Here is a 25,932-nt window from a genome sequence, read left to right as displayed (position 1 = left end):
GAGTTCAATTCCACCATCAGGTCGGGGTCTTTCTCTGTGGAGTGTGTATGTTCTCCCTGGGTACTCTGGCTTCCTCCCACAGTGCAATGACATGCAGTTGGTGGGGATAGGTTAATTGATTGATCTAAATTGCCCATAGGTGTGAATTCAGGAGTGAATGTGAGCACGAATGGTTGTCTGTCTCGGTGTGTTAGCCCTGCAACAGACTGGCAACCTGTCCAGGGTGTACCCCGCCTCTCGCCCTATCACAGCTGGGATAGGCTCCAGCGCCCCCTGCTGGATGGATAAATACTATGATTGCTCCATTCTTTACTTTATTTCCATTTTACTTTTTTATTTGTTTTGTCTTTATCTTGTAAAAAGTGTGACTTGACCTAGAGAGCTCTGCACAAGACTTCCAGTGTGCATGGACTGTTGGTCCTGTGCGCAAATAGCAAATGAAAATCTTGAATCTTGAATGTCGAATTCACCTGATTCACCTGTGCTATTGTGTCCTGTCTTTCACTCAGTATCTGTGCTTTTGCTTTTCTGTAGTTTTCAAGTAACATCAGAGCTGGGACACACCGACCTGGAGGCCAAAACTATATGTTCTCCCTTGCCCTCTGCCCATCCTTTGAATATCTTGGATTGTAACGTCGCCAAAATGTCAGATAGCTACTGTGCTTTATCAGATACACTAATCCACAGGTGTCCAACTCTAGGCCTTGAGGGACGGTGGTCCTGCAGGTTTTACATGTGTCCTTGATCCAACACGGCTGATTTAAATGGCCAAATTACCTCCTCAACATGTCTTGAAGTTCTCCAGAGGCCTGGTAATGAACCAGTCATTTTATTCAGGTGTGTTGACCCAGGGTGAGATCTAAAACCTGCAGCACACCAGCCCTCGAGGCCTGGAGTTCGACAGCCCTGCTTAATCAATGTTTGGTAGCACCGGGAGTGACCTTGAACTAAAAACGTGCCTTTTATTTATAGGCATATCAAACACTAACAAAAGCACAGGAAGATGGTGACTAAACTGACACAACCTAAACGCAGAGTGAAACCTGGTGAAAGAAGAAGAAGGGCTTAAAAGCTGGCTCCCAGCTGTGATTACTCCCACATCTGGGAGTGTTCACATCTGGGAGTAATCACACACATAACGAGACCGGGAGACCGAGAGACCGAGATGTGAAATACGGGGAGACATAGAAACAAAACCTAAATCCTTGAAACTACAAAAAATAACTAAGAAACAAGAAATACAAATACTATAACATGAATAACACTAAATAAAAGAATATAAATTAATCAACAAACACAAAACACTGTGTTTCAGACCCACTACTGTGACATGTGCATTTCTGGCTGCCAGAACGGCAGCGTATTTTAGCACACCTTTCTCAACCCTGCCTTACATGCCAACTCAAACAAATCCCTGCTTCTCTCAAGCTGTTAGTGGTGGGTAATTTAAAATGTAGGAAAGATTTACCTGACATCAGAAAAATAGGCAATCAACTTCATCATACCACATAAATATAACTAATACTACTGGAACTTTTCTTATGTTATGTTGTATAAGTCCGAGTCAGCAAAACGTAAGATTTACATGTGATCATTTATTTAACCTGTGTAGCATTTACCTTTGTTTAATGATAAACGATTTCTTGATCTTCACCTCTCACACAGTGGTTTTAATGGCCGGGATCAAATGGATCATAAATGCATAAAATTCTGGTTTTTGTTTATATCCTTGTTGGGAAAGTGTTTAGATACCAAGACATTGATGTTTTCCTTTGGACTTCTATACAGGTTTTGCGGACAAGTGATCACTAGCCGCGTGCCAGACATTTCAGACACGTGACAATCATGGCACAAGTGCAGGATCAAGTGAAAAAATCCTTAGTTGCACAGACCCAGAGACCAGTCCATGACAATCAGCCATTTGGTGAACATCGGTCATGAGGGAAAAATGTGTAATCCCCAACAGATTACAGATAGTAGACTTTGTCTACTATGTCAAGCAAAATATGGAAGCCAGTATAATTTAACTTTCATCTACTTGTATAGAGTCGGCATGATCCCTGACAGTTTTACCAGGTACTAAAAGAAAGTACCGGAATGGAAAGTGGCTTATGTTTGTGGTATTCTCCAACTGTCTTTTTTTTTTAAATTAACATTTCTGAAAAGGGTGAAACTTATTTTTCATAAATGGAGGGCCATTTATATGGATACACCGTAATAACATGGGAATGGTTGGTGATATTAAAGTCCTGTTTGTGGCACATTAGTATATGTGAGGGGGCAAACTCCCCAAGATGGGTGGTGACCATGGTGGCCATTTAGAAGTCGGCCATCTTGGATACAACTTTTGTTTTTTCAATAGGAAGAGGGCCATGTGACACATCAAACTTATTGGTAATGTCACAAGAAAAACAATGGTGTGCTTGGTTTCAACGTAACTTTATTCTTTGTTATGTTATTACGGTGTATCCATATAAATGGCCCACCCTGTACATCTTATTCCCCCTGAGGTTTTGGTAGGTTTTCTCCCGCTTCCTGTTTTTTCTGTCACCCTAAAGTGCTTACAGCTGTGGTGACATAACGGTGATTTCCAAATTCTAAACTCGTCGATGCTGAATCACTTTAAATGACATTAAAGTGACTCAGCAATAGACATTCAATAGGCATTTTATTTATTTCTATGTATATATTTTTTTTTTTACATAGCATGGCATTTGGAATTTTGCTTGGTTTGCTGCTTTTTAAGGTGTATTTTTTATTTCTTTACTTTATATAATTTTCACCCTATTGACCTACTTTGTTATGTCATTCTCTAGATCATTGAGACACTTTAGGCTATGATTTAATTTTTTTATAGCTTCTGTTTGATATTTCGGCTGCTGTAACACAAATGTATTACATTTGGGTTAAATAAAGTTATTTTATATTATTTAAATTGTCTTTTTTTCAGAAAATCTCTTCAAGTCACAAGTTTTATAATGAAAGTGCAGGTAAATGACCTTTGAAACAAACACACACCCGCCCCTCAGGGTCACCAATAAAGTTCAAAGCCCTGCCCTTGTCAAGTGAAAAATGATGTAAACAAAAATCTCAAGTGCAAATTTTAACAGCAGTGCTGCTTACCCAGGAACTCATATGTCACAATAAAGCAATAACAGGACCTCACCATTGTAGGACACAGAGAGAGAGACAGTAGTGCCCTCCTCCCTACTTCTCTTATCACGCCTTTCAGACATAAAACCGGGCTGAGCACATGTACTAAACAAACCTCTCTAGCTCTGCTAAGCACGCGTTTAGCTCTGCAGTCTGAGTCACTGCAGTTTCCTGGTAAGCCTGCTGCGGTTTGGATATCTGTCCGTAGCTGTTTTCATTGGCGCTTTCCGACTAAAGCAGGTGAGAGATAGTGTCTTTGTTTTGAGTTTTGGTTGCCACGTGTATCTTTTTCTCTATTTTTAAAATCTAAAATCAGCTCTCGCTGAGATGGAAGAGTCTAGAACATGTTTTTATTAACGTGGTATGAAGCAGACATTAAGATTAAACGGTGTTGCTTCTGAGTATATCAGATTAGACTAGAGATGCCCGATAATCAGCACTGCAGGAAGCGTCTACTGCAGAGGCCGGATGCCACAAGCAATTTACATATGAACTTTTGACCTTTACGGTATTTTCAACAAACCAAGCTTCAGTTTACACATCTTGTGAACTTGTACGGTTGGGTAATGAGTCTTAAAAAACCGAATCCAGTAACAATAATCTAAAAATGTAAATGGTTTTAGAAAAGTTGACATTCCAGATTCCAGAAATATTCCAAACATTAATTGGGAAAATGACAGGAAACCACCCGCTTCATTCATTTACAGTTCTAGATAATTGTAGATAGTTGTTCTCGGGACTTATTGATGTTGGCTTAAAAGTCAAACAGTGTTTAGGAAAGAGATTTGGGCAAACACAATTAAAAGCCGTATACAGTGTTTTTTCTTTTTCAGTGGGTCTGACTCACTTAAAGAAATATCCGAACTTGGTGCTGGGTTTAAGAGTAAGTGAACTGTGTTGCTGCATGTGTTTTAAATTTCTTCAGTTATCTAAACATCTGGTCTTTGTTTTAGCTCTAACATATAGTAATAGTTGAAATACATACTTGATTTTAACTACATAGACATTAAAGCATAGACATTGTTCATATGGCTTTGCTTTGTTGTAGATTCCCAAAATTTAACAGAATACATTCTGAGACAGCAGCACTGAGGAGACGAGAGTAAATGACCTGTCTGCAGCTTTCATTTCAAGTTCAACTTTAGCAGCAATGAACGTAATATCATAAAGTCACACAAAAGTGCAGCAACAGGATTGTAATATGATTTTTTAAAATCTACTATTGTTAATGTTGATGTAGAATAGGCATTTTATATGGAAATCCAAAAAATAAGGATTTGTAACAAACCAAATTGCTTCAAATTTGGTTTTAAAAAATGACAAGATATGGTGATATTTGTTATGTAAAAACAAAACCGTTGCCTCAAGAGATGTAAAAGATTAGATTTTTATTAAGAAATGGTATTTACAGCAAAAATGTTCTTCAGTGTTGGGTATACAGGTGGAGACAACTGAAGGATGTCAGACAACGAAGATACGATCGAAATGGGGATAAACGGAGCCCCTAAAGGGTCCCGTTCAAGACAACAGTTGCACGGCGCAACAGTCAGTTTCCACAATATTCACTACAAGGTGAAACAGGGAGGTGGATGTTTTTGCCGAAAGAAGGCCACGACCAAAGACATCCTCATCGACCTCAAGTGAGTAGACTGGTGCATTTAAACTTCGAGGACAACAGACGTTTTATTTTTAAGCTAACAAACAACAGGCTACTTGTCATTTTAAACACACTTCTAAAAAATGAGGGCAAAGCTTAGCTGCAATATCTCATCTTCATGCAGCCTAAAAGTACAACATTAGATTAAGCGGTCAAAAGTTTGGCTGTACTTCACAGCAAAATATGCAAACTCAGCAGCCTGCAACAAGTGCTTTAAGCTGATACTGTGCAAAGAAGGTAACTCCTCGAATCTGATGAAACACCCGGCGACACATAGCGGGGTATTTTTAAAGCCGAGAAATGCACCGTACCTACTGCGGGTGTGGTGCCTGTTATCGGACCCGGAGTTAGCAACATCCCCCAAGAACCCGAAGAGCAGAGTCCTGGCCCCTAGCCCTGCCAGTGTAGCAGAAATGATGAGGATGATGATGGCAGCAGCAGCCATTCTTCTCTGCGTGAGTAGCTTAATGTTGTTCGTGTGTAATTTACGTTGAGTAGGCTAACCACGTTATTACATTAATGCATGTAAGGTGAACTAGCAAACACCATCGTGGATACATTACATGCGGCTGTCTTCTTGTTTGATGGCAGATACTCCCTTCACCCTGGCCAAGAAGGCTAAAATGACCAAAGAAAAATTGGAAAACAGCTAAACATGAGAGGTTTTTGGACAAAGTTTGTGTTATCCATTGTTTAAGCACCGGTTCGAGCACCGGCACGGTTGCAAAAGTACCGGTTTGGCACTGGTATCAGATAAAACCTAAACGATACCCATCCCTAAATGTAACAAAGGCAAATGAAGTCTGGGATTTTGATTTTTCCATGTATATCCCACAAATGGCTAATTATCTATTGGTTTTCAGAACTTTAAGCTTAATTTTGAAAGTTGTGTGGCTGAGGAATGTTTTAATAAAAGGGACGTTGTTCACACATTCATCTTAAAAAAATATTCATCTTTTTTACTGAGGACCTTTGAACACTCACAGGTGTGTTTTTCCCAAATTTTGGTTAATGGTATAACTTGGTTATGAATTGTCCTTGTGTGATGCTCAGTGGGCTATGATGTTACAACATCAGTGAAAGGCTATTGTTTCATCACGGTAAAGGCAAACAAACAAAAATTCCTAGAATACAGACTTCTTTTTTTAGAAAGATTCCGAGGGACGTCCAGTGGATGTTCATAAAAGACACTGAGCAGGTGATGAGGACACATCATTAATGTTCGCAGAATTTTAGTTTCGGTGCAGGCAATGTGTTTTTTTTTTTTAAAAGCTGAACAAAGAAGCCCAAGTGAAAGATGCCGCTTACCTTCCTTTTTTCAAAATTGTGAGACAACAAATTTCGTAACTTTCCAATCCTGTGTAGTTATTCAGCCATCATAAAAAAAATTAACAATGTATTTTAATTAATTTCTAAGTTCACTGCAGTTTTCACACTTTGCAAACCAATCCATTGTGTTCAGTTAGACGATTTTGCAGGCCCATGTTGGACCACGTCTCTACTAAAAGAAACATGCAGTCAGGTATTTTAAAGATAAGATAAGATCAGCTTGGGTAATGCATTATTGTTAGAGCACATGTAACCTTGTCTTACATCACACGCTCTAACAATCAGCAGAGTAACATGCAGCATGAATAAAAATCGGCAAAATGAGCACGCCCTTTACCCAAGGATATACCACGCAGTCACGTGGTATATATGTGTAGAGGGTGGAAATGCTCAGGTTTTGTCAGGACTTGTGATAATGAAACAGCTTCAAGGAAAAACTGTGGATTTACAACTTGACTAACAGCCTTTTAAGTCATATCTTGTCACCTCACTGTTTCTGTAGTGATGCACTTTGCCTCTTAAAGTTTACCAACCAAACTGCAATAAGCTGGCTTGGATTTACTTTGTCTTACAAGAAATTCCTGTGATGCTACAATGCATGCTTTAGCCCTCAGGTGACTGTAAGCATGAGCCCATACTGTGGTAAACTGGTAATGCACAGTCTGCATGTGCAGCTACTGTGTGTTTATTTGTCTACGTGCTGCCAGGAGCCCACCTGGGATGCAAACGTGACACGATCAAGGTTTGCTTGGTTCAAACACTCCCACATGTTGGGAGGCAAAGGAAGGAAGTTTGCTTTGTCGGGAGACTCAGGTTCCTAAGTTTGCCTCTGTGAAACACATACACATACTGTACATACAAAAGCCTGTGAGAAGACAATGACTCTGGGCTTAAACCAACAAACAGGCACGGGTACAGGATGCTGTACTGCCTCAGTTTGTTTGAAACTTTACTTGGCAAGAACGTTGAGGGTGTAAAGGTTACTGAATCAAAGATGCTAAGTATTAACACTTTATAACAGCCAGGATTAATAAATTTAAACTGACAGTTACTTTAGCACTGAAGCAATGATTAGTAAGAAAGTTCTCCAGGTTGTTGACAGTTAAGCTTCTTCAGGTCCTTAAAACAATGCCAGATGAGCCGTGCAGATGATGTTGGAGTTAAAGCTAATAAATGCCAAATAATGTAATAATAATAATTATAATAGTCAAATAATAGTTTCATTAAACTTCTGAGGTCTGAGTCTTTGAGTTTTTGAGAACAACTGAACTTCAGCGGTGTAAGGCCCTATTCACAAAACCTAGAGACCAGTTGCCTATTCCCCTGGTAACCTTTGGTCACTAGAAAAAAATGTTTATTCTCTGACCAATTGGTGAGTGGTTCCTGTCAGTCACTAGGTGAAATCTATCACAAATAGGTGCAGGGTTCTGACAGAAAACCACATCATGATTTGTATTCTAACAAACATAAATGTAGAAGAACTCCAAAAATAAATGAAAGTTGAATCAACGTTGCTGATATTTTCTCAGTGTCTGTTCAACTTTCATTTTGAAACCATTTTTTAGTCATAACTAGACACTGTGAAAATCCTGGCCGCCAAAAGTTATTCAACATTGAAATGTTTGTTAGCTTCGGTCGCTAACCATGCCACAGTCTCATGTTGACGATCGACAAAGATGTCACCTTGTTTGCAAATTGCGATTTGCTTATAGTGAAACTGTGAAAAGTGCAACCTGGAAAGACCATAATTGCTATTCACATTTTTTTTTTACAAATAGTTGGTTTTTTATCTTTGTAGGGTCAGGGTAAATGTAGGGTAATGGTAGAGTTAAATCTACTACACCAACACGTATCTGCAGACAAAGCCATGGATTATACTCTGTTATAAAAAAGATCAATGTGTTATTATATATGTAAGTTATGAAAGCTTTAATGGGTCAAAGTGTAGCAGGTGTGTTTGTGTGCGTGTGTGCAGATTTTAATGACTTGTACCTGTGGGATTTTATTGGACATGTGTAATCATTGACAAAGTTGAAGGTCTGTGCTTTCGTTTAACCTGTTTGCATGAGAATAAGGGCTGTATCCTGCTGTGACAGCTCATACTGGAGCGCATTAAAACTGACTTTACCATCATTTATGATTGTGCATTTATAATCAGGCCAGAAACTGACCTGTCTGGGTGTAATGGAAGCTAAATCATCAGCAACGCCATTGTCACGCGGAGAATACACGCAAGGGATTCTGAATTGTGATAAGATGTGGAAAGGAAAACCTAATAAACAAAGGACGAGAGGAAGATATAGAAAGAAGGTAAAGTTAACAAAGCAGGATTTCATCCACCTTTTGTAGTGGAGTCACTTGGATGAGAGATAATAATATTTATAACATTTATAAAGCGCTTTTCGAGACCCTCAAAGCGCTTTTACAATTCCACTATTCATCCACTCTCACATTCACACACTGGTGAGGCAGCTACAGTTGTAGCCACAGCTGCCCTGGGGCAGACTGACAGAAGCAAGGCTGCCATATCACGCCATCGGCCCCTCTGGCCATCACCAGTAGGCGACGTGTCATTGGATTGATTAGCTAACAAGTCACCTTCTTCTTCAAGCTAATCCATCCATTCACTGTGTCCATTAGAGCAGCTCGGTAGAGCAGTGAACTTACTCTATCTGTGCATTTAATCTCAGACATACGTCAGTATGTGATAAAGAAGTGGAGTTTCAACAGTACGCCCTCAGTTTTCTTTTCATTACTAGAATGTTTTTTTTACCCTACACCTAGTGTGTAAAAAAATAAGTCATTTGCAAAGTAGATAGTGAAAGAAAAAAAAGCAAGAATTTTTTTTTGATCAATAAAAATTGATCAAATTACTCTGGTGTAGCATGAGATGCTGTGAGCGAGGTCCTTCACAATTTTGAAAAGACACCCATTGGGCCGTGAGTGAGGCAGAAAGTATGTTTGCATGGGAAAGGATACTAATGCTAAAAAGCAGTGAGACTTTTTGTAAGTTAAACAAATAGACACAAGAATGCAGATTACATGTGAAGGACAAATATACTGTATTTAATTTTTCCCTTTACATTGCATTACATTTTTTGTTTTTGTTTTAATGTTCTTATGTGTTTTGAGTTACTAATGCTACGTTCACACTGCAGGCGAAAGCGCATTTATTTTTTTGATCCTATGCGACCCATATCCGATCATGGTATGACAGTGTGAACAGCACAAATCCAATATTTTCAAATCCGACCTGGGGTGCGGGCCACTTTGAGGGCTCACACTATAGCGTGTTTGCTGTCACATTTTATTTCTAGTGTGAACAAGCAGACAAAAAAATTGGATTTGATCAAAAAATTGGAATTAAGAGTGGCAAGTTTCTCATTTGCAGGAATCTAAACAACGCTGCAGAGTCATGTTTTCTGCTGAATGAATGACAGGACAGATTCTGAGCAGGAGGAAGTCACCTCCCTGTGTTTCTCAGACTCACTTAAATGACTGAGTGACTAAAAATGAATTTTACTTTTCCAAAACAGTAAATTGCTGACTAATGCCCTGGCAGACACTTTACAGTGTGCCCATGTGGTTTTGGGTTTCAGATGCATGTGGTAAATTTCAATCCCCTTCACTATACTATAGCGATACCAGCAAGAGCAAAAAAAATAAACCTGCATTAGCCTGAAAGGCATGAAGGAGAGAAAGGCGACTATAAGACAGATACATATAAAACTGCTGTGTCATAGTTACAGTGTGAGATTTGCTTAGTGGCAGTTTAAAAAAAAAGAGGAAGTCTTCATCCCTGTACATGTCAGGGAAAATGCAGAATAAGAATCACAGTGTTACGAAACATCCTCAACCAAACGGCCACTAAACTTGTAACTTTGCTGGAAAAAGCCATTTCAGTTCCTCAGAAATACAGCAGCATGACTTCTGTAGTATCACAAAAGTCACTCTAGAGAAAAGCAGAACTCAAACTGCTTCATCATTTCAGAAAAAAAAACCCTGTGAAAACTTCCACGGAAAAGTAACCCTGGAAGTTACTTTTTAGAGCCTAACCTGTCACTGGGGTCAGACAGGTGTTTTGCAAACCTTTTGAACTGTTTGTTTCATTGAAGGAATTCCAGTGCTTTCCGAAAACAGCGACTCTGAGCCTTAAAGTGATATTGGGGTCATTACTGTAATCCTAGGCTAAGCAGCACTGCGAAGATGAAGGTTGGTAGAGAGAAGAGAGGGTGAGTGAGTGGGATGGAGGTCTACAGAAAGTAAATATTTTATTGGGCGATTGGGTTCTTTTTTTATTGTTTTGTTTTTGCTGTTTGCTGTGTTCTTTTTCCTCTTATTTCCCTGGGATTTAGCTGTGGCATACTGCCTGGGATGACTACAATGACCCTGATATCACTGAAGAGCACAGAGGTTTTGCTTTCAGGAGTTTTTGGTTGCCCCAATTCAGAAGAAGATTTTATTATTCCTACACAGTAAAAAATATGATCAACATTTAATCTTTATTAGTGATCCATTAAACTTTAGGAATGCAAATTTTCAAGAGCTGTATGCTTCATGCAAATGAAGCTTATTATTTTTATTGCTGATTAATTTCACAGTTACCACAGTGACTTCATTCAACCAAGAGTTCAAATTTAAAAAATAGCGAAAAATAAACAGAATAAAGAAAAAAACTGGAAATTTTAAAATTTAAGAAGCTGAAACCCTTGAATGTGTCCAAACGTTTCCCGGCTGCTGTTTATGAAATGAATTATTAAAACATTTTTCATGTGAAACTCACATCTACAGATTCACCGCTGATAATATTTTTGTCGCTCTCTCCCTCAGTGGGATCATGAAGCCAGGTCTCAACGCCATTATGGGAGCGACAGGAAGCGGGAAGTCATCGTGAGTGCTGCAAATGTGTTTGTGCAGGGAGAAATCGGGATGTTTTCCATTCATGTTTAGCAAAAATCTGAAGAAAACGTCTTTGTTTGTTAAGAGATGAACAACTGGTGGTCGACGCATCAGTGTAGAGGAAGTATTGTACACATTAACTGCTGGAAACCTAAATGTTTGTGTCTTTGCTGTACACAGAAAGATAAGGTCTTCTTCTATCCAGTACAGTTTGAATATATAAACAATTTTCCTGCCACATGGAAAAGACATTACAGGAAATAAAACAAGAACGTTTTGCTATTTTTCCGTTCAAACTTCCCGTCTATATTTGTGCCAGCTGATTAGCAAAGACTGCCTATTCTTGCCTTTGCTAATTCAGATGGTGTGTAACAGGAAAGCAACCATCCTTATAGATGGTGTGAGCTGATGTCTGCATAAAGCCTCCTGACTGGGACTCAATTTGTGATTGAATGTTGCCTTTTTGTTTTAGGTTTCTTGATGTTCTGGCAGCTAGAAAGGACCCTGCAGGTCTGTCAGGAGAGGTCCTGATTGACGGAGCCCCTCAGCCCCCAAACTTTAAGTGTCTGTCTGGCTATGTGGTTCAGGTGGGTGAAGCAGGCAGGAAGTTCTACAGGATTTAGCAGAGTTTCCTGGACAGGGCAGGAAGAGATTTCCTGCAACAATAAAACTGGCTTCTTAGGCCAAGTCTGTTTGAGTTGCATAAAGTTAATTGTTTTAGAAATACTGAGGTCATAAGTCACATCTGTGGAAATTAAACTGAGTTAAAAAGATGTCCTTGAAACAAAAACGCATCTGGCAGCAGTAAATGTTTGGTCACTTTTAATGTGTTAGATTTTTTTTCTAAACAGTAGCTTCCTGTCTGCAGGATGATGTGGTGATGGGGACTCTGACGGTCAGAGAAAACTTCACCTTCTCTGCAGCCCTGCGTCTCCCATCAAGCATCAGCCATAAGGAGAAGAAGCAGAAAGTTGACAGACTGATCAAGGAGCTTGGACTGGGCCGAGTGGCCGACTCCAAGGTGAGACGAAAGAAACTTCAATAAAAAAAATAAAACATTTAGTCAAGAAGTGGTACAAAAGAATAATAGAATACATAAAAAATGATTCTAAAATATAGGAAGGATGAAAGTATCCAAAAGATTAAATAGTGCAAAGAAATGAGAAAAAAAACAAAACAAAGAAGCATGAGAAGAACTGGAAGACAGATTGAAAGGAAAAAGCCTGAAGTCTGATTGTAGTGTGCTTGTGCAGGTGGGCACTCAGCTGATTCGTGGGATTTCTGGTGGCGAGAGGAAGAGGACAAACATTGGGATGGAGCTGATTATTGACCCGCCTGTCCTCTTCCTGGATGAACCCACCACAGGCCTCGACGCCAGCACGGCCAACTCTGTGCTGCTGCTGCTCAAGAGGTGAAAACGCACATATTTTTAGTGCTGATGCCATGAAGATGCCCATCTATATCATGCGGCCACACCTTGAACGTTAACACTGAGTCTGAAGTTATGTCCTTAAATCTATGAAGTCACTGGGCAAGCTAGCTCACAAACATCACTACTGTAAATAGTGATGATTTTGCAGGATACTGATTTTTAAAAATGGCCATTTTTCCAGATCTGCATCAGGAGTTTGGATGAACTGGGCGATGTTATCTATAACTGTATTTTCCAGTGTAAAATGTTTTATTAGGGATTAAGTAAGAAGCAAGAAGGACTGATGTAATCATTGCATAGCTGAATTCTGGTTCAATTAGACAACATTCGCTGGGTGAAACATGGAGTCTGTGTTTTTCTGGAGACTGCTAGCTAGCGCTGATTACTGTTTATTCTAGGAGCAGAGCAGAAGCAACTAGAAAAAGCATTTCCTAGCAAAAATGAAAACTGAAAATTTGAAGATTTTGCCTGAAATGCTTAAAAATGTTAAAAATCTTCAAACCTTAACTTGTTGAATGAGCTTAATTGCATTAGGTTTTCAATTAGGTTGCCAGGTTGCCATCCTAAGTGTAAAAAACAACAGTACCAAAACTGAAAATGCTCTAGATAAAACCAAAAGTACAGTGAAAGGTTAGGGTAACCCTAACCAAAAACATGAGTGAGAGGACCAAAGGCTGACCTAACATGGAAAGAAAGGCAGGCCAAAGGTAACTTCAGTTAGCAAATTGTCAATGTAGGGTGAAAGCCACAAGCTGCAGCCCTCTGCATCATATGGTAGTAGTAATAGTAGTATCACTAAATGAATAACTATAATAAATGAAAAAAAAAAAATCCATTGAATAAGTTTAACCTAAATAACAGTTTTTTACTGTTATTCCAGGATGGCAAACAATGGTCGTACCATAATCCTCTCCATCCACCAGCCTCGATACACCATCTACCGCCTCTTCGACAGCCTCACCCTGCTAGTCAACGGTCATCAGGTCCCCTTTAAATACTGCTTATTGAAAGACTTAAACATTTTCACTGAGCTAACTTCAAGCTACCTGTGGAGGAAACTGTGACTGACATGTTAATTCTTCTTCTCTCTGTTGTAAAACATGTCAGGTTTATCACGGCCCAGCACGGAGTGCACTGGAGTACTTCTCTGACATTGGTAAGCACGCCTGATTAACTTTAACCCAACAAGATGCAACACGACAGAAAGGCAATGTTTGTGACTATGCTTTAAAACTGTTTCCTAGGATACATCTGTGAGCCCCACAACAACCCTGCTGACTTCTTCCTGGATGTCATCAACGGAGACTCGACCGCCGTTGTCCTCAACAGTGGGAAAACAGAAGGTGTGTAAGTTTGTTCTGGACAAAAAGACAGCAGTGGGGAAAAAAAGATCCTCTGAGGTGTAAGCCATCGTGGTTATAACCTGACCTTGTTTGGAAAATCTCTTAATAATAATAATAATAATAATAATAATGATAATAACTAGAAACATTTGCATTTCCTGCAAAAATGCTGTGTGAATGCCTTGTAGTGGAATCGGAAAACAGCAGAAGAAGGAGAACAATCTTCTGAAAAGAGCTGAAGAAGCTAAAAATTGTGCTGAAAACAGCTAAAAAATCTGGAATTTGTGCTGAAAAGAGGTGAAAGACAAAAATTGTGCTAAAAAGGGGTGAAGAAGCTGAAATTTGTACTGAAAAGATGTGAAAAAGTTAAACTATCACCTGAAAGGAAATGTTGCTACAAGCTGGGCTTGAACCCAGGCCGCCTTGTCGCAAGGCAGTTAATCATCTTGCTGAGCCAAACCAGTTCTCAGTATACTGAGACGATATGGAGAAACTGAATAATCTGCTTAAATGAGCAGAAGAGGCTGTAATTTGTGATGAAAAGAGGTGAAAAAGCTTTTTCTGCTGAAAAGCTGCGAATCAGCAGAATTTCTGTTGAAAACAGCCAAAGAAACCGGAAACGTGGCTGAAAAGGGCTGAAACAACTCAAAATTCTGCTGAAAAGTGGTGAAGAAGTTGAAATTTGTGTTGAAAAAAATTAAAAATGTTTAACCATTAATCGAAAAAAATGTTGCCATAAGCGGGATTTGAACCCGGGCCTGCTGCTCTGAGAACGGCTGCTCATCTCACTGAGCTAAAACACAGCTACCCCGGCAAGCAAAATCAGTGACCACACTAATAATGTGGTCCCATTCAGCAAAATGGGCCTAAAATGGCATAAAAACCTTAATATCTCAAAAAGTATAGACGTTATGAGCACCGAAGCCGGCATTAGCAGAAACAGCAGAATAGTTTAAAATTTGAACAATGAAAATTGCACAAAAACTGTGGAAGTAGTTTCATGGCGAAGAACCACGGAGCAACTAGAATAAAGTATAAAGAATAAAAAGAAACAGGCATTCACACAATAATAACAACCATCACATGCAGTTTTTGCAGTTGAGTGTGGACAAATTGGGGGGAAAAAATTCAGAGAAAGAAGCTTTTAGAAGTTGTGTCAAGTCTTCCCTTTTCATCTCAACAAACACCATCCAGTATCAGTAAACAGCTGTTCTACACTAACGCTGATACCCAGTTGCTGCACCATCATTTTATGTTAAAACACCAAATGGACACATTTCTGTATCACTGTGTCCAGTGTCCAACTCTGCCACTATCAGCTCACAGTGGGAGCTATAACTTTGCCCTCTATAATATTCGTAGGGCTTTCCGCTGTTAGTTTTTTGAGAATTCATCCTGTGAAACTTTAGTTGGTTCAAACATAAAATCATTAAAGTCTGAACAATAACTTTTGTTCAGCAGACTGCGTTTAACTCACGATATCAGCTGCATCATAGTCATGATGATTAGGTTACAGAAGAGAAACAACAACATCCATAGAAGACAAATATTCCTGAAACTTTTTGAGCACTGAGAAATTTACACTTCTTTCATGTGGAAACCAAAACATACGTTTTAACCAGCTGTCCAGCATACAGTGGTTAGGTGAAAGTGGTTGACTTTATTCCCTTTTTTGTTCTCCAAAAAGGTATTACTAATGACTGAAAATACTTACAGAAATGTTTACTATAACTAAAAGTACATTGATTTTAAAAGGTTATGAACTCAAATTATGGACAAGCTGCTAGCAGGATGAAGGTGCCCTCTTCTGTCCTACATACATTTTTAGATTCACTGGTCAACCAGGTGTGAAAGTGCTGCAGAAAGATGTGCAAAATCAAAATTCCCTCAAGTGAACCTGTAACACATGCTGCATTCAGGCACTGTAGGACACATGACATTATTTAGACTTGATTTGACGTTAGTTTGAATTTGTTTGGGTTAAAATATTTAGTTCTAATTGTAATTGTAAAGCGATTTATCCTGATTCTGTGACATATGCCAGTGATTATATGATTAGAAGTAATAATATAAAACCCTATTTTTTGTAGACCTGACAAGACCTCTCTTTGTCCAGATCCAGATCAAGAGCTGGATTCAGAATCGATGTCGAAGTCCCGAAGAGGGATTGGGGAGAAACTGGTGGAGGAGTACAGAAACTGTCAACACTTCAAAGAGACCAAAGCAGAGCTGGGTGGGTACCAAAAGAAGGCTTCAGTATTTATTGATTTTTAATGTTTGTATCTGAAACTGTTACAAAAATATGTTGGGTGACGATAAACAAAGCTAGATGGCTACAAAAAAGGGGTATAGTGAGTACAAATTGGTCAAAAATTCTCCAAATAATTGAATCCCAATGTAAATGAACCACAAAGAGATAACGAATGACTACATTGTCTCAAATTGATGTTGTCTTTATTTTGGTTTTACTGTGAAACTTTGCTGTCCTGTCTTCACAGGACATGTTAATGACTTTAAATGTGAACAAAACACATTAGTTCATACAGACATGAGCATTTGTTTAAATGTAAATTAATTCAAACCGTTGCCACCTTCTGTCTGTCTCAGAGAGGATCGTCCAGGGAAAGAAGGTGGTCACTACTACTCCCTTCAGAACCATCACCTACACCACTGGCTTCTTCACGCAGTTCAGATGGGTTCTCAAGAGGACATTTCGCAACCTCATACTCAACCCGCAGACCTCCATCGCCCAGGTAAGTCTGTGTAATGTCCACTTTATTTATTCACTTATTTAAAACAAGAACTGTCCAGTTTGGAGAATGTGTATCTTTACTGTCTAAGAGGGAATTTATTCAGTTCATTGGATTTTGCAGGTATTTATTTACTTATAAGGTAACACAAGGGAGGACAACCAGTACTACTTGAACAAATACAAACATTAACTGAGGGATGCCAGGGAACACAACTGAACAAGACAAACAAGACAGGATGAAAAACTGAGCACAAGGCATGTGAGACAAAGACTATGACAAAAAAATTAAGTAAAACCAACAGAATGAAATATGACAAAACACGGGGAACACAGGGGAAGGCTGGTAACTGAAACCTGAAATTAGATATAAAAAACTCAAGATCAATCCCAGATAACCATGATATTAAGAACAAATGGTAAAATACATATTATCACTACAAGAGAAAGTCTTTATACTTGAGTATAAAATAAACAATTCAAAAAGTCCAAACATAAGACGCTTCCAGGGCGAGGCAAGATTTAGCTATAGGATAGATGGCCACACATTTGACACTACAGTACTTTGGTATGGCTGTCAGTCCTGTGGCTGTGAAGACAAAAAGCAGCCCTCAGTTGTCTTTTTCAATTCACTTTTACTTTTATAGTGTCAAATCACCTAGAATAATGCAGAGACATCAATTCATCACCCCTCTACCACCATCACTGCACAGTCTGGGACTGACACTGTTGTGAATACTGTGGCATTGTGTTAATGCATATCTGACGTCTCCAGAACAGACAACATATATAACAAGACTTCTGATCAAGTGCATTTGATTAGCAGCTTGTGGGTGATGTTTGTCCTCTTAGTCCTACGGAAGCAGTAAGGGGGCACTTAGTCTTTTACATGACTACATATTTATCTGAAAGTTTTCTTTTTTTCTCTTCACTGTTATTTTGCCTGCTGTTGAATTTACTGTGGGCTTTTCTGTGGTCACTGCATCACCGCTCATCTCTTCCTGTGTGCACGTGTCATCAGTCAGTGGGAGTTTAGCAGGAGCAGCACCTGGTGTCAATAACTGAAACTGCATCATCAGATCATTTTAAGGGGTTTGGGAAACACACTACCTCCCTGCCTCAAACTCAAGGAATAATGAACTTGCATTGATAACTGTGATAAGTGGTTATAAGTGTCTTTTTAAAAAAAAAATCTGTTTAGGTAGCAGTGACAATCTTCCTCGCTCTGGTTGTTGGAGCCCTTTTCTTCAATGTCCAGAATGATTCGAGTGGAATTCAGAACAGGTATTTACTGTAGTACTTTTGTCTTTGTCACATTTGAAAGACAAATGATAAAAATGAATCTGGGATGTGAGATTATTGATGGTGTGGTTGTGTGTCCAGGACTGGTGCGCTGTTCTTCATCATCGTGAATCAGTGTTTCAGCTCCATGTCGGCTGCTGAACTCTTCATCGCAGAGAGGAAAATCTTCATGTGGGTCTCACACTCAAGGAACTTTTTTAATTCACTTTGGGGTGAAAGGTTTTCATTATATGAGGGTAAAATTCACTCATTCATTCATGTTGAGGAGTTTGCATCTTTGCTTTCTTTAAAGATGTGTTCATGAAGTGAAATTGTTGGGACTTGCTTATCATCCAGGGACCCGAGTCGGTATTCTTTGCAGGAAATGCACATCTTTACTTTCTGTTTTAGTCAGATCAATATGTTCTCCTCTCATTGCCTTCTTCTTTCACAAAATGTATTATTTTAGGTTTAGCCAAAAAAAAGAGAAATCGTAATACACACATTCTTGCAGTGCCTTTTTATATCATAATGACAACTATCATCTACTTATTAAAAACACATTATATTTAATGTTTTTTTTTCAATTAATAAGGATCAGTAGGATTATTAAGAAGCATTTTAAAAATGGAAAGTTTATGCATTTCCAATCATTTTGTTTTTTTGACATTTTACATTTTTATGCTGATTTTCTTTCTTGCTAATTCAGATTAAATGCTTCTGACAGCTTTATTAGTTAAAGGTCTGCAGCAATGGCACTCACCTCTATTTATCATTATGTTTTCACAGATGCCGTTTTTAACACAACGTTTCCTGTATGTCTTCCTCTCTCTCTGCAGTCATGAGTATATCAGCGGTTACTACAGGGTATCGGTCTACTTCCTGTGTAAGATCCTGTCTGACATCATCACGCTGAGGACCATCCCCGCTATCGTCTTCACCTGTGTGGCATACTTCATGGTTGGTAGGTGGAAGACAAGCTGTGCTATCCTGGTGTTTATTCTTTAATTGTATGCAGAGTAGAGCAGATGTGATTGGTAAACCGATGTGTCAGTGTTTCTAATGGTCTGTGTTATGAATATTGATCTTGATCTGTTTATCCTTTGCATATGTGAAGGAAAAACTGTTAGACTCTGAGATTTTTATATCACAGAAATCAAGGCAAAAAAACATATAAAGACAAGGTTGTTTTACACATCAGAGGTTTGTTAGGATTTGTATCATGTGCCGTTTGTGCATCTTTGTTACTATTTATAACCCTGGCGCTCTGATTTGTGATTTCGTCTGTGTATGTACAGGTCTGAAGCCGACAGCTGGGGCTTTCTTCTTCTACATGCTCACCGTCGCTCTGTGTGCCTACACCGCCACCTCCATGGCTTTCGCCATCTCAGCTGACCAGACAGTGGTGGCCATCGCTAACATCTTTATGACGATCTCCTGCGTCTTCATGATGGTGATGCACACACATCAGCATACACCTGTGCAAACATTAGTGCATACACACCCAGAGCCTGCATATATGAAGATGGCTGCAGCTTCTGGCTCTGAAAAGATAAGCCAATGTGAAGGTCTCCTAGACCTGCATTTTTTTCTAATGGACAGCAGGGGGCGACGACTCTGTCTGATTGTACAGAAGGTTATGGAAAAGTGACCCTACTTTTGACTTAATTCATGACCCGATAGGTTTGTTTATTGTTTCATGTGAGTCACAAGTGTCCTTCGGCTTCACAGGCTGACTAGCAACATACTTGTTTATTTTTTATTTAAGCTTTATTTGACCCGAAAGTCCCTTTAAATAAAAAAACAAAACAAAAAACCCCAACTCTTTTTACAGCAGGCGAGGAAGAGCGGGCAAAGAAGGCACACTATTACAAAATTACAAATGTAACATAAAATCAAATACAAAATGAATACACACAACTCCATAAGACTCCAAAAGTAAAGAGGAAAGCATAAAAGTGGTCAGCTCAAGGCTTTACTAATCAGTTGAAGACATAATAAATGAATCACGTATTAAATAATAATGGCTTAGTCAATAAGTCCATCAAAAAGTGCAGAATGCAAACTGTGTTTATAACACAGGTAATGGTAATCTCCATCAAAATCCTGCAAACACTCACAAAACCATGATGGGACTGTGCTTGCAAGCATGCACCGGGGTATATTTTCCCTTTTCTGGTTCCACCTTAACATCAGGCTGCGATTCTGACACACGTTTACAGCAAACTGAATTAAAGCAAATCTCATAATGTTCAGTCATTTGATTATAAAAATATGAATTTACATCAATTTATGAGGAACTCGCTTAGAAAAAACTGACAGTGAGAAGTTAAATATCAGCTTTAGAGAAGTTATAACTAACACCTTTAATCTTCATGATGGTCAGACAGGTAATGCTAATGTTATTGAAGTTAGACAGAATTTCATAAAGGAATGTATTCCTGTGACATGTAAGACTGACTTAGTTTTATTTCTGGCAAAGGTAAAAGTCTGGGAGCAAGAAAAGAACAGCTATAAAAACACAAATCAATATTTCAACAAATTTTATGAAAGGTCAACAAGTTCAAGGCCTATGTGCTCTGTTTGATCTGTAAAAGGCTGAGAGATCAATACCATGGTTTTGAAATTGGTACTCATCAGGGAAGCGAAAAACCTCTGTAGATGTGGGATCTTCTATGCATACAGGCAGAAAGAAATGAAAACTCAAGGCTAAACCTGAAGTTACCACACAAAGCCTCGCCACTCGCCTCATCTGCTATGTTTCCTTTTCTCCAGATCTTTGCAGGACTGCTAGTGAACATCCCCTCCATCGCCAGCTGGCTCGCGTGGTTAAAGTACTTAAGTATACCCAGATATGGCCTCAGTGTAAGTACAAACACTGGCAATTACATCTATTTTTAACAGTTTTATTATATCTGCAGCAATTTTATAATCACTTAGAAATCTTCCCTTCCCTTAAGTTAGGCCTGTACCCGACTAAACTGTTAAACTTACTTTAGTTACTTACACCATATTTGAGCTCAGTTGGGCTACACCATGATGCACAACATTGCAACATTGTTTTATTAACTAATCATACTTTTTATTCTATTTTATAATGTTTCTCTCTTTTTAGGATCTTTTATCTGGCCGTCTTTATTTACATAAAGTTTTACTGCTTATTTATTTTTTTCCCTGTTGGTTCTTCTCCTGTGGTGCTTACAAGCTATTTTTTTTCTCTTTGACATTTTGTTATTACTTTCAAAATGCATCATTGCTTTTAGTTTGTATTGCATTTGGCTCTACCTTTCCTAAAACAACCCCAAAGAGGATTTGTGTCTCCAGCTGAAAGGGCGCTATATAGATAAAGTTTGATTGATTGATGTGCTGATTATCAGTTATAAGGTAAGATCAGCTTTTAGAAATAAACCATGATAGTATATGAAGGCATTTGCAAAGATTTAGAAAACCTTTTAACTTGCTGTAGATTTTCACTCCTGTGCAATAATGCTAGCATCACCTTACCTGGAAGAACATTTTGTTTTAAAAAAAGCAGTTCTTCAGTAGTTTTTACATTTTACACATGCATACTGTGAGCAGGGTTGGTACTCTGGGTTTAAAAGAACTTTTTCTTCAGATGAAACTCTTGTTGAGTGATGTTTGTTGATTTGTCTGTGAATCTCTCCAGGCTCTGCAGGCTAATGAGTTCACCGGGCTGACATTCTGTGATAAAATGAATACCACTCTCGACCAACAATAGTAAGCAGCACTGAGACACATGCAAGTTAACATGAAGTGATGAGGTTCACTGTGGGTTCCTAAATGAGATAGAAACAGGCTCATCTGTGAGCACAAAGCCCATAACTACCAAAATAATGCAAAATGTTTAAAAAACAAATTTGTGCTGCAATCAAAATTCAAAATATAAATTTAGAGATTAAAAAGGGATTAAAGTTATTAACACAATAGATACATCTAACATTAAGCCTTAACACAATTCAAGTCCCTTAAAGATGTTGTTTAAACAGCTTTTGTATCAGGCTGTAAACATGTTTATTTCTGCAATGAAGTTGGACATTTTTACATCAGTCTGTGGGGACTGACTCGTTTATAAAGCCAGTCTCAAGTGGTCATTAGAGGAACTGCAGTTCTGGTGTACCATGAGCAAATTTCTGCTGTAAAGTTGGGAGTCTCTGGGGAATGACTCACCTCTAGTGATATCAGAGCAACTGCAGCTTTTGGTATCTCAGCATATCTCACATATCTCAGCATTTATTTTGTTTTTGAGGAACTTTTGTGCTCTGTTTCCAGCTGTTACTCTGGGGAGAAGGTTCTGGAGGAGCAGGGCGTCGAATACTCCCTCTGGGGCATGTGGCAGAACCACTTGGCCTTGTTTATCATGACGATCTGCTTCCTCATCATAACTTACCTGAAACTGCGCTTCATCAGGAAGTTCACCTAAACACCGCTGACTCCTGGCTGTTGGTCGTGGATGTTTTTGTGTTATTTGTTCTTCTCAAGTTCAGGTCTAGTTTTCAAGTCATTTATTCAGGTTATTCAGTTTATAAATACAGATCTATAATATTGATTTTTTTTCCTTTCTTTTTTCTTTTTGTAAATTTTTTATAAAGATTGTTATAAAAACTGATTGTTTGATCACCCCTTACTAACAATGTCATTGCCTCATCAGCTGTATCATAATTTTTGCACTTTAAAGTTCAGCATCACAAATACAAGAATTTCATATTTATAAACTTTGAATTTACATTACGTGTCTGTTTTGCTCATTTTTAAATTTTCATGATCGTTTTAGGACATACAGTGTCAGCAGCAACATTTAGCTGTAAATGTTTGCCTGTAAAAAAAATCATACATGAGCTTTGAACCAATTCCTCCTACTGTACCTTCAAAGTTCTTATAATTCATTCTGATGGACTCATGAAACAAGTGATAAACCAGTCAGCTGTAGCAAAAACATTTCAGTCAAAACCCATTGATGGTGGTGCTGGGGGAATTAAGCAACAGGCAGGGACACGAGCCATTTTATTAGGTGCAGTCATACAGCTGCTCAGTTCAAGATTCTTCAAACTGAGCATCAGAATGGAAATAAATAGGATTTAAGTGACATTGAAAGTGGTGTAGTTGTTTATGCCAGACGGACTGGTCTGATTATTTTAGGAACTGCTGATCTGGGATTTCCCCACGCAAGTATTTACAAGTCTTACTACGAATCCCCGCAAGGGACATGGGAGAAAAAAAATTACGATGAACTTTTGCGAGATCAAGAAAACCAACTCGGGATCTTGCAAAAGTTGAATCCCAACAATGGCGGCAGCTACTTGTAATATTACTCTTTCTGGGTCACAAAATAAACTTTTAAGATATTTTGAGGCGTGAATGTAGTTGTGTAAACGTCAAATATCTGCTCGGTTTGCAAGACATCACATATTTGCAAAAGTGCTCTGATGTTGTTGGAGATCTGACACCCACCATCTCGAAGCTAACGGGAGGTCGAGACCTACTACAGCCATGGAACACCGCTCTCCCAGCACATCGTGCCTCGACCTCCCGGTCGGCTTCGAGCTGGCGGCCTCCGAAGAATGCGGCTAAAACTTTTGCGAGATCCCGAGTTTGTTTTGCGAGATCTCTCAAAAGTCCGTCTTAATTTTATTTTTCTCCCATGTCCCTTGCGGGGCTCCGTATCTTACAGAGAATTGTCCAAAAACAGAGAAAATATCCAGACATCTTCTGATGACTGCTTCCAGTCACGCCATGTCACAAAGTTTAAATCATCTTAAATTGGTTTCTTGAACATGACAGTGAGTTCACTGTTCTCTACAGTCAGCAGATCTCAATTCAATAGAGCTCTGGTGGCATGTGGTGGAATGAGAGATTCAAATCCTGGAGGTGCAGCCGACTAATCTGCGGCATCTGTGCAATGCTATCATTATAATGTGGACCAAACAGCCCTGAGGAATGTTTCCAACACTTTATTGGATCTCTGCCATGAAAAAAGCGTGACTCAAAAAGCAATCTGCCTTTTGTTTGCACGTGATGAGATAATGGGAGAGGATCATGAGGGTAGAGCACGTGTACACAAACCCAGAAACATCAAAGGGCTACAGTAGGTGTGTGCCGGTAAACAGACACTAGCTCCCATAGAAACCACTGCTATGTTTATGGTGTTGTGTGAAGTTGGGAAATCTCATTTAACATGAGTAACGGCAGTAATGACATATAGGTAGAGAACAGCTTTGTGTTGCTGTAGGAAAACCTCTGTGTGGTAAGTGGATGATTAACTGTTTCCATAAACCGTTTAATGAGCCCTTTAGCAAAACATCAAACCAACAGCTGAGATTATAAAGAGAAGCAAATTAGAGCAAATGATGGGGATTTTGTTCTCGAAGGAGTCTGATAGATTTGTGAATGTAAATAAGACAGGGGCATAGACAAACATTATCCTTCTTTATGGTGTGTGGAGATGTTTTATACGGAGCCCCGCAAGGGACATGGGAGAAAAATAAAATTAAGACGGATTTTTGCGAGATCTCGCAAAACAAACTCGGGATCTCGCAAAAGTTTTGCGAAAAGTTCATTGTAATGTTTTTTTCTCCCCTGTCCCTTGCGGGGCTCCGTAGTTTTGTTTGAAGTCCCAAGGTGACAAAAAGTATTGTGAAGCTATCTGTGCTGATGTACAAGTAAAAGTAACAAAGTGTTCCCTGCTAACAGAGTTTTTCTTTAAACCAAATGTATTTGTGGGTTTCTCGTGTTAGATCAGAAAAGTCAAGATTCATTTTTCTTTCTTACTCTATATCTCGCCCAAAGTATTTGCTCAACTGCCTTCACACATATGAACTCGAGTCACATCCCGTTCTGGATTCATAAGGTGTAATATGATGTCAGCCCACGCTTTACAGCTATAACAGCTTCAACTCTTTTATGAAGGCTTCCCACAAGGTTTAAAGGTGTTTATGGGAATTTTTGACCATTGTTCTAGAAGCACATTTGTGAGGTCAGACACTGATGTTGGATGAGAACGCCTGGCTCGCACCGCAGTCTCTACTCTAATTCTTCCCAAAGATGTTCTGTGCAGGCCAGTCAGGTTCTTCCACATCAAATTTGTTCATTCATGTCTTCATGGAACTTGTTTTGTGCACTGGTATTCAGCCATGTTGGAACAGGGAGGGGTTATCCCCAAAACTGAATTTTACAGTTGTAATTTGTGTGATACTTTTGTGGTACAATTGTAAAAACTAAGCAAAGTTTTTAAGGAAAATGTATCTCTTTTTGTGTGGAAGCAAGTTTAAATAGGTAATGACATTTCTTAAGATGTATGAATTACCTTGTGAAATCATCACTGGGAACTTGTTCCTATTTTTGATGTGACTGTGTAAACAGAAAATTTGCATTTTTGTTATTTTATTGGTATTTCATTGTTTTTAATGTTGTAATTTTAATGTTTATCAGAAACAGGTGTGAATGAGGCATTGAGTTCCAGTCGGACTACTTGTATAACTAAAGGATAAATTGAAAAAAAAAACTTAACCCATTAGTTTTTTTATATAGCTCTTGACTGCCCCCTGGTGTGCCCACAACGGAACTACAGCAAACTTCTGCGCAGTAGGACTGAAAGGAAGTCATCTCTGGTTTGAGTGAAAGCTCCTTGCACTAGGAGCTTGGTAGTTTCCTAATTGTAGCTTAGGTCGCAGGTTTATTCTGTCTAAGAAACAAAACAAACAACAACAACAACAACAACAAAAAAAAAAAAAACCAAAATGTGCAAAATGTTTATAAAAAAAAAAAAGCACCTAAATAAATATTTTTCTTGGTTTTGAAATATACTAAATCCTTCTTGCAGAATTAGTTTTGAATATTGAATGCTTGTTTCTTATCATCTGATGTAGCTCTAAAATATAAGGTGTAACGCATTCAAACAAATGCAATACAGTAGGCCAGCAGGTATCATCATGCTAATTTTAGCACAATATCTTTACAGTATTTCACCAAGCTTTGCCTTAATTTTGTAATCTCTGAATGATGAAGGTAGTCTGGGTGACTGTGCAGGTTCTTCAATCCCTAAATAACAGTCAGGCTAAAGTTATGGCAACAT

At 38.7% G+C, this 25,932-nt stretch overlaps 1 protein-coding gene across 1 annotated transcript; it reads left to right on the top strand.

Moving 5' to 3' along the window:
- Positions 1-3,226: 3,226 nt before the first annotated feature.
- abcg2a (ATP-binding cassette, sub-family G (WHITE), member 2a) lies at positions 3,227-22,601 on the top strand. The gene is made up of 18 exons (XM_024799572.2): positions 3,227-3,393; positions 4,581-4,793; positions 10,970-11,029; positions 11,511-11,625; positions 11,907-12,059; positions 12,292-12,449; positions 13,351-13,453; positions 13,578-13,626; positions 13,715-13,813; positions 15,930-16,046; positions 16,421-16,566; positions 17,764-17,846; positions 17,946-18,035; positions 18,683-18,807; positions 19,142-19,296; positions 20,619-20,708; positions 21,511-21,581; positions 22,134-22,601. Exons 2-18 carry the CDS (start codon positions 4,612-4,614, stop codon positions 22,282-22,284), a joined length of 1,947 nt encoding a protein of 648 aa, XP_024655340.2. The 5' UTR covers positions 3,227-3,393; positions 4,581-4,611; the 3' UTR covers positions 22,285-22,601.
- Positions 22,602-25,932: the final 3,331 nt, after the last annotated feature.

Source organism: Maylandia zebra, linkage group LG3 (genome assembly GCF_041146795.1).
Source record: "Maylandia zebra isolate NMK-2024a linkage group LG3, Mzebra_GT3a, whole genome shotgun sequence".
Lineage (NCBI taxonomy): Eukaryota > Metazoa > Chordata > Actinopteri > Cichliformes > Cichlidae > Maylandia > Maylandia zebra.
Note: the sequence above shows the minus strand (reverse complement) of the source record. Positions and strands in the feature narration are given on the sequence as shown.

What these genes read in the sequence shown, in the direction of transcription:
- abcg2a (XM_024799572.2), top strand. Translation starts at nt 4,612, where the DNA reads ATGTCAGACAACGAAGATACGATCGAAATGGGGATAAACGGAGCCCCT. An exon ending in GCCGAGTGGCCGACTCCAAG is followed by an intron (nt 12,060 to 12,291) that starts GTGAGACGAAAG and finishes GTGCTTGTGCAG; the next exon opens with GTGGGCACTCAGCTGATTCG. An exon ending in ACCACTCTCGACCAACAATA is followed by an intron (nt 21,582 to 22,133) that starts GTAAGCAGCACT and finishes CTCTGTTTCCAG; the next exon opens with CTGTTACTCTGGGGAGAAGG.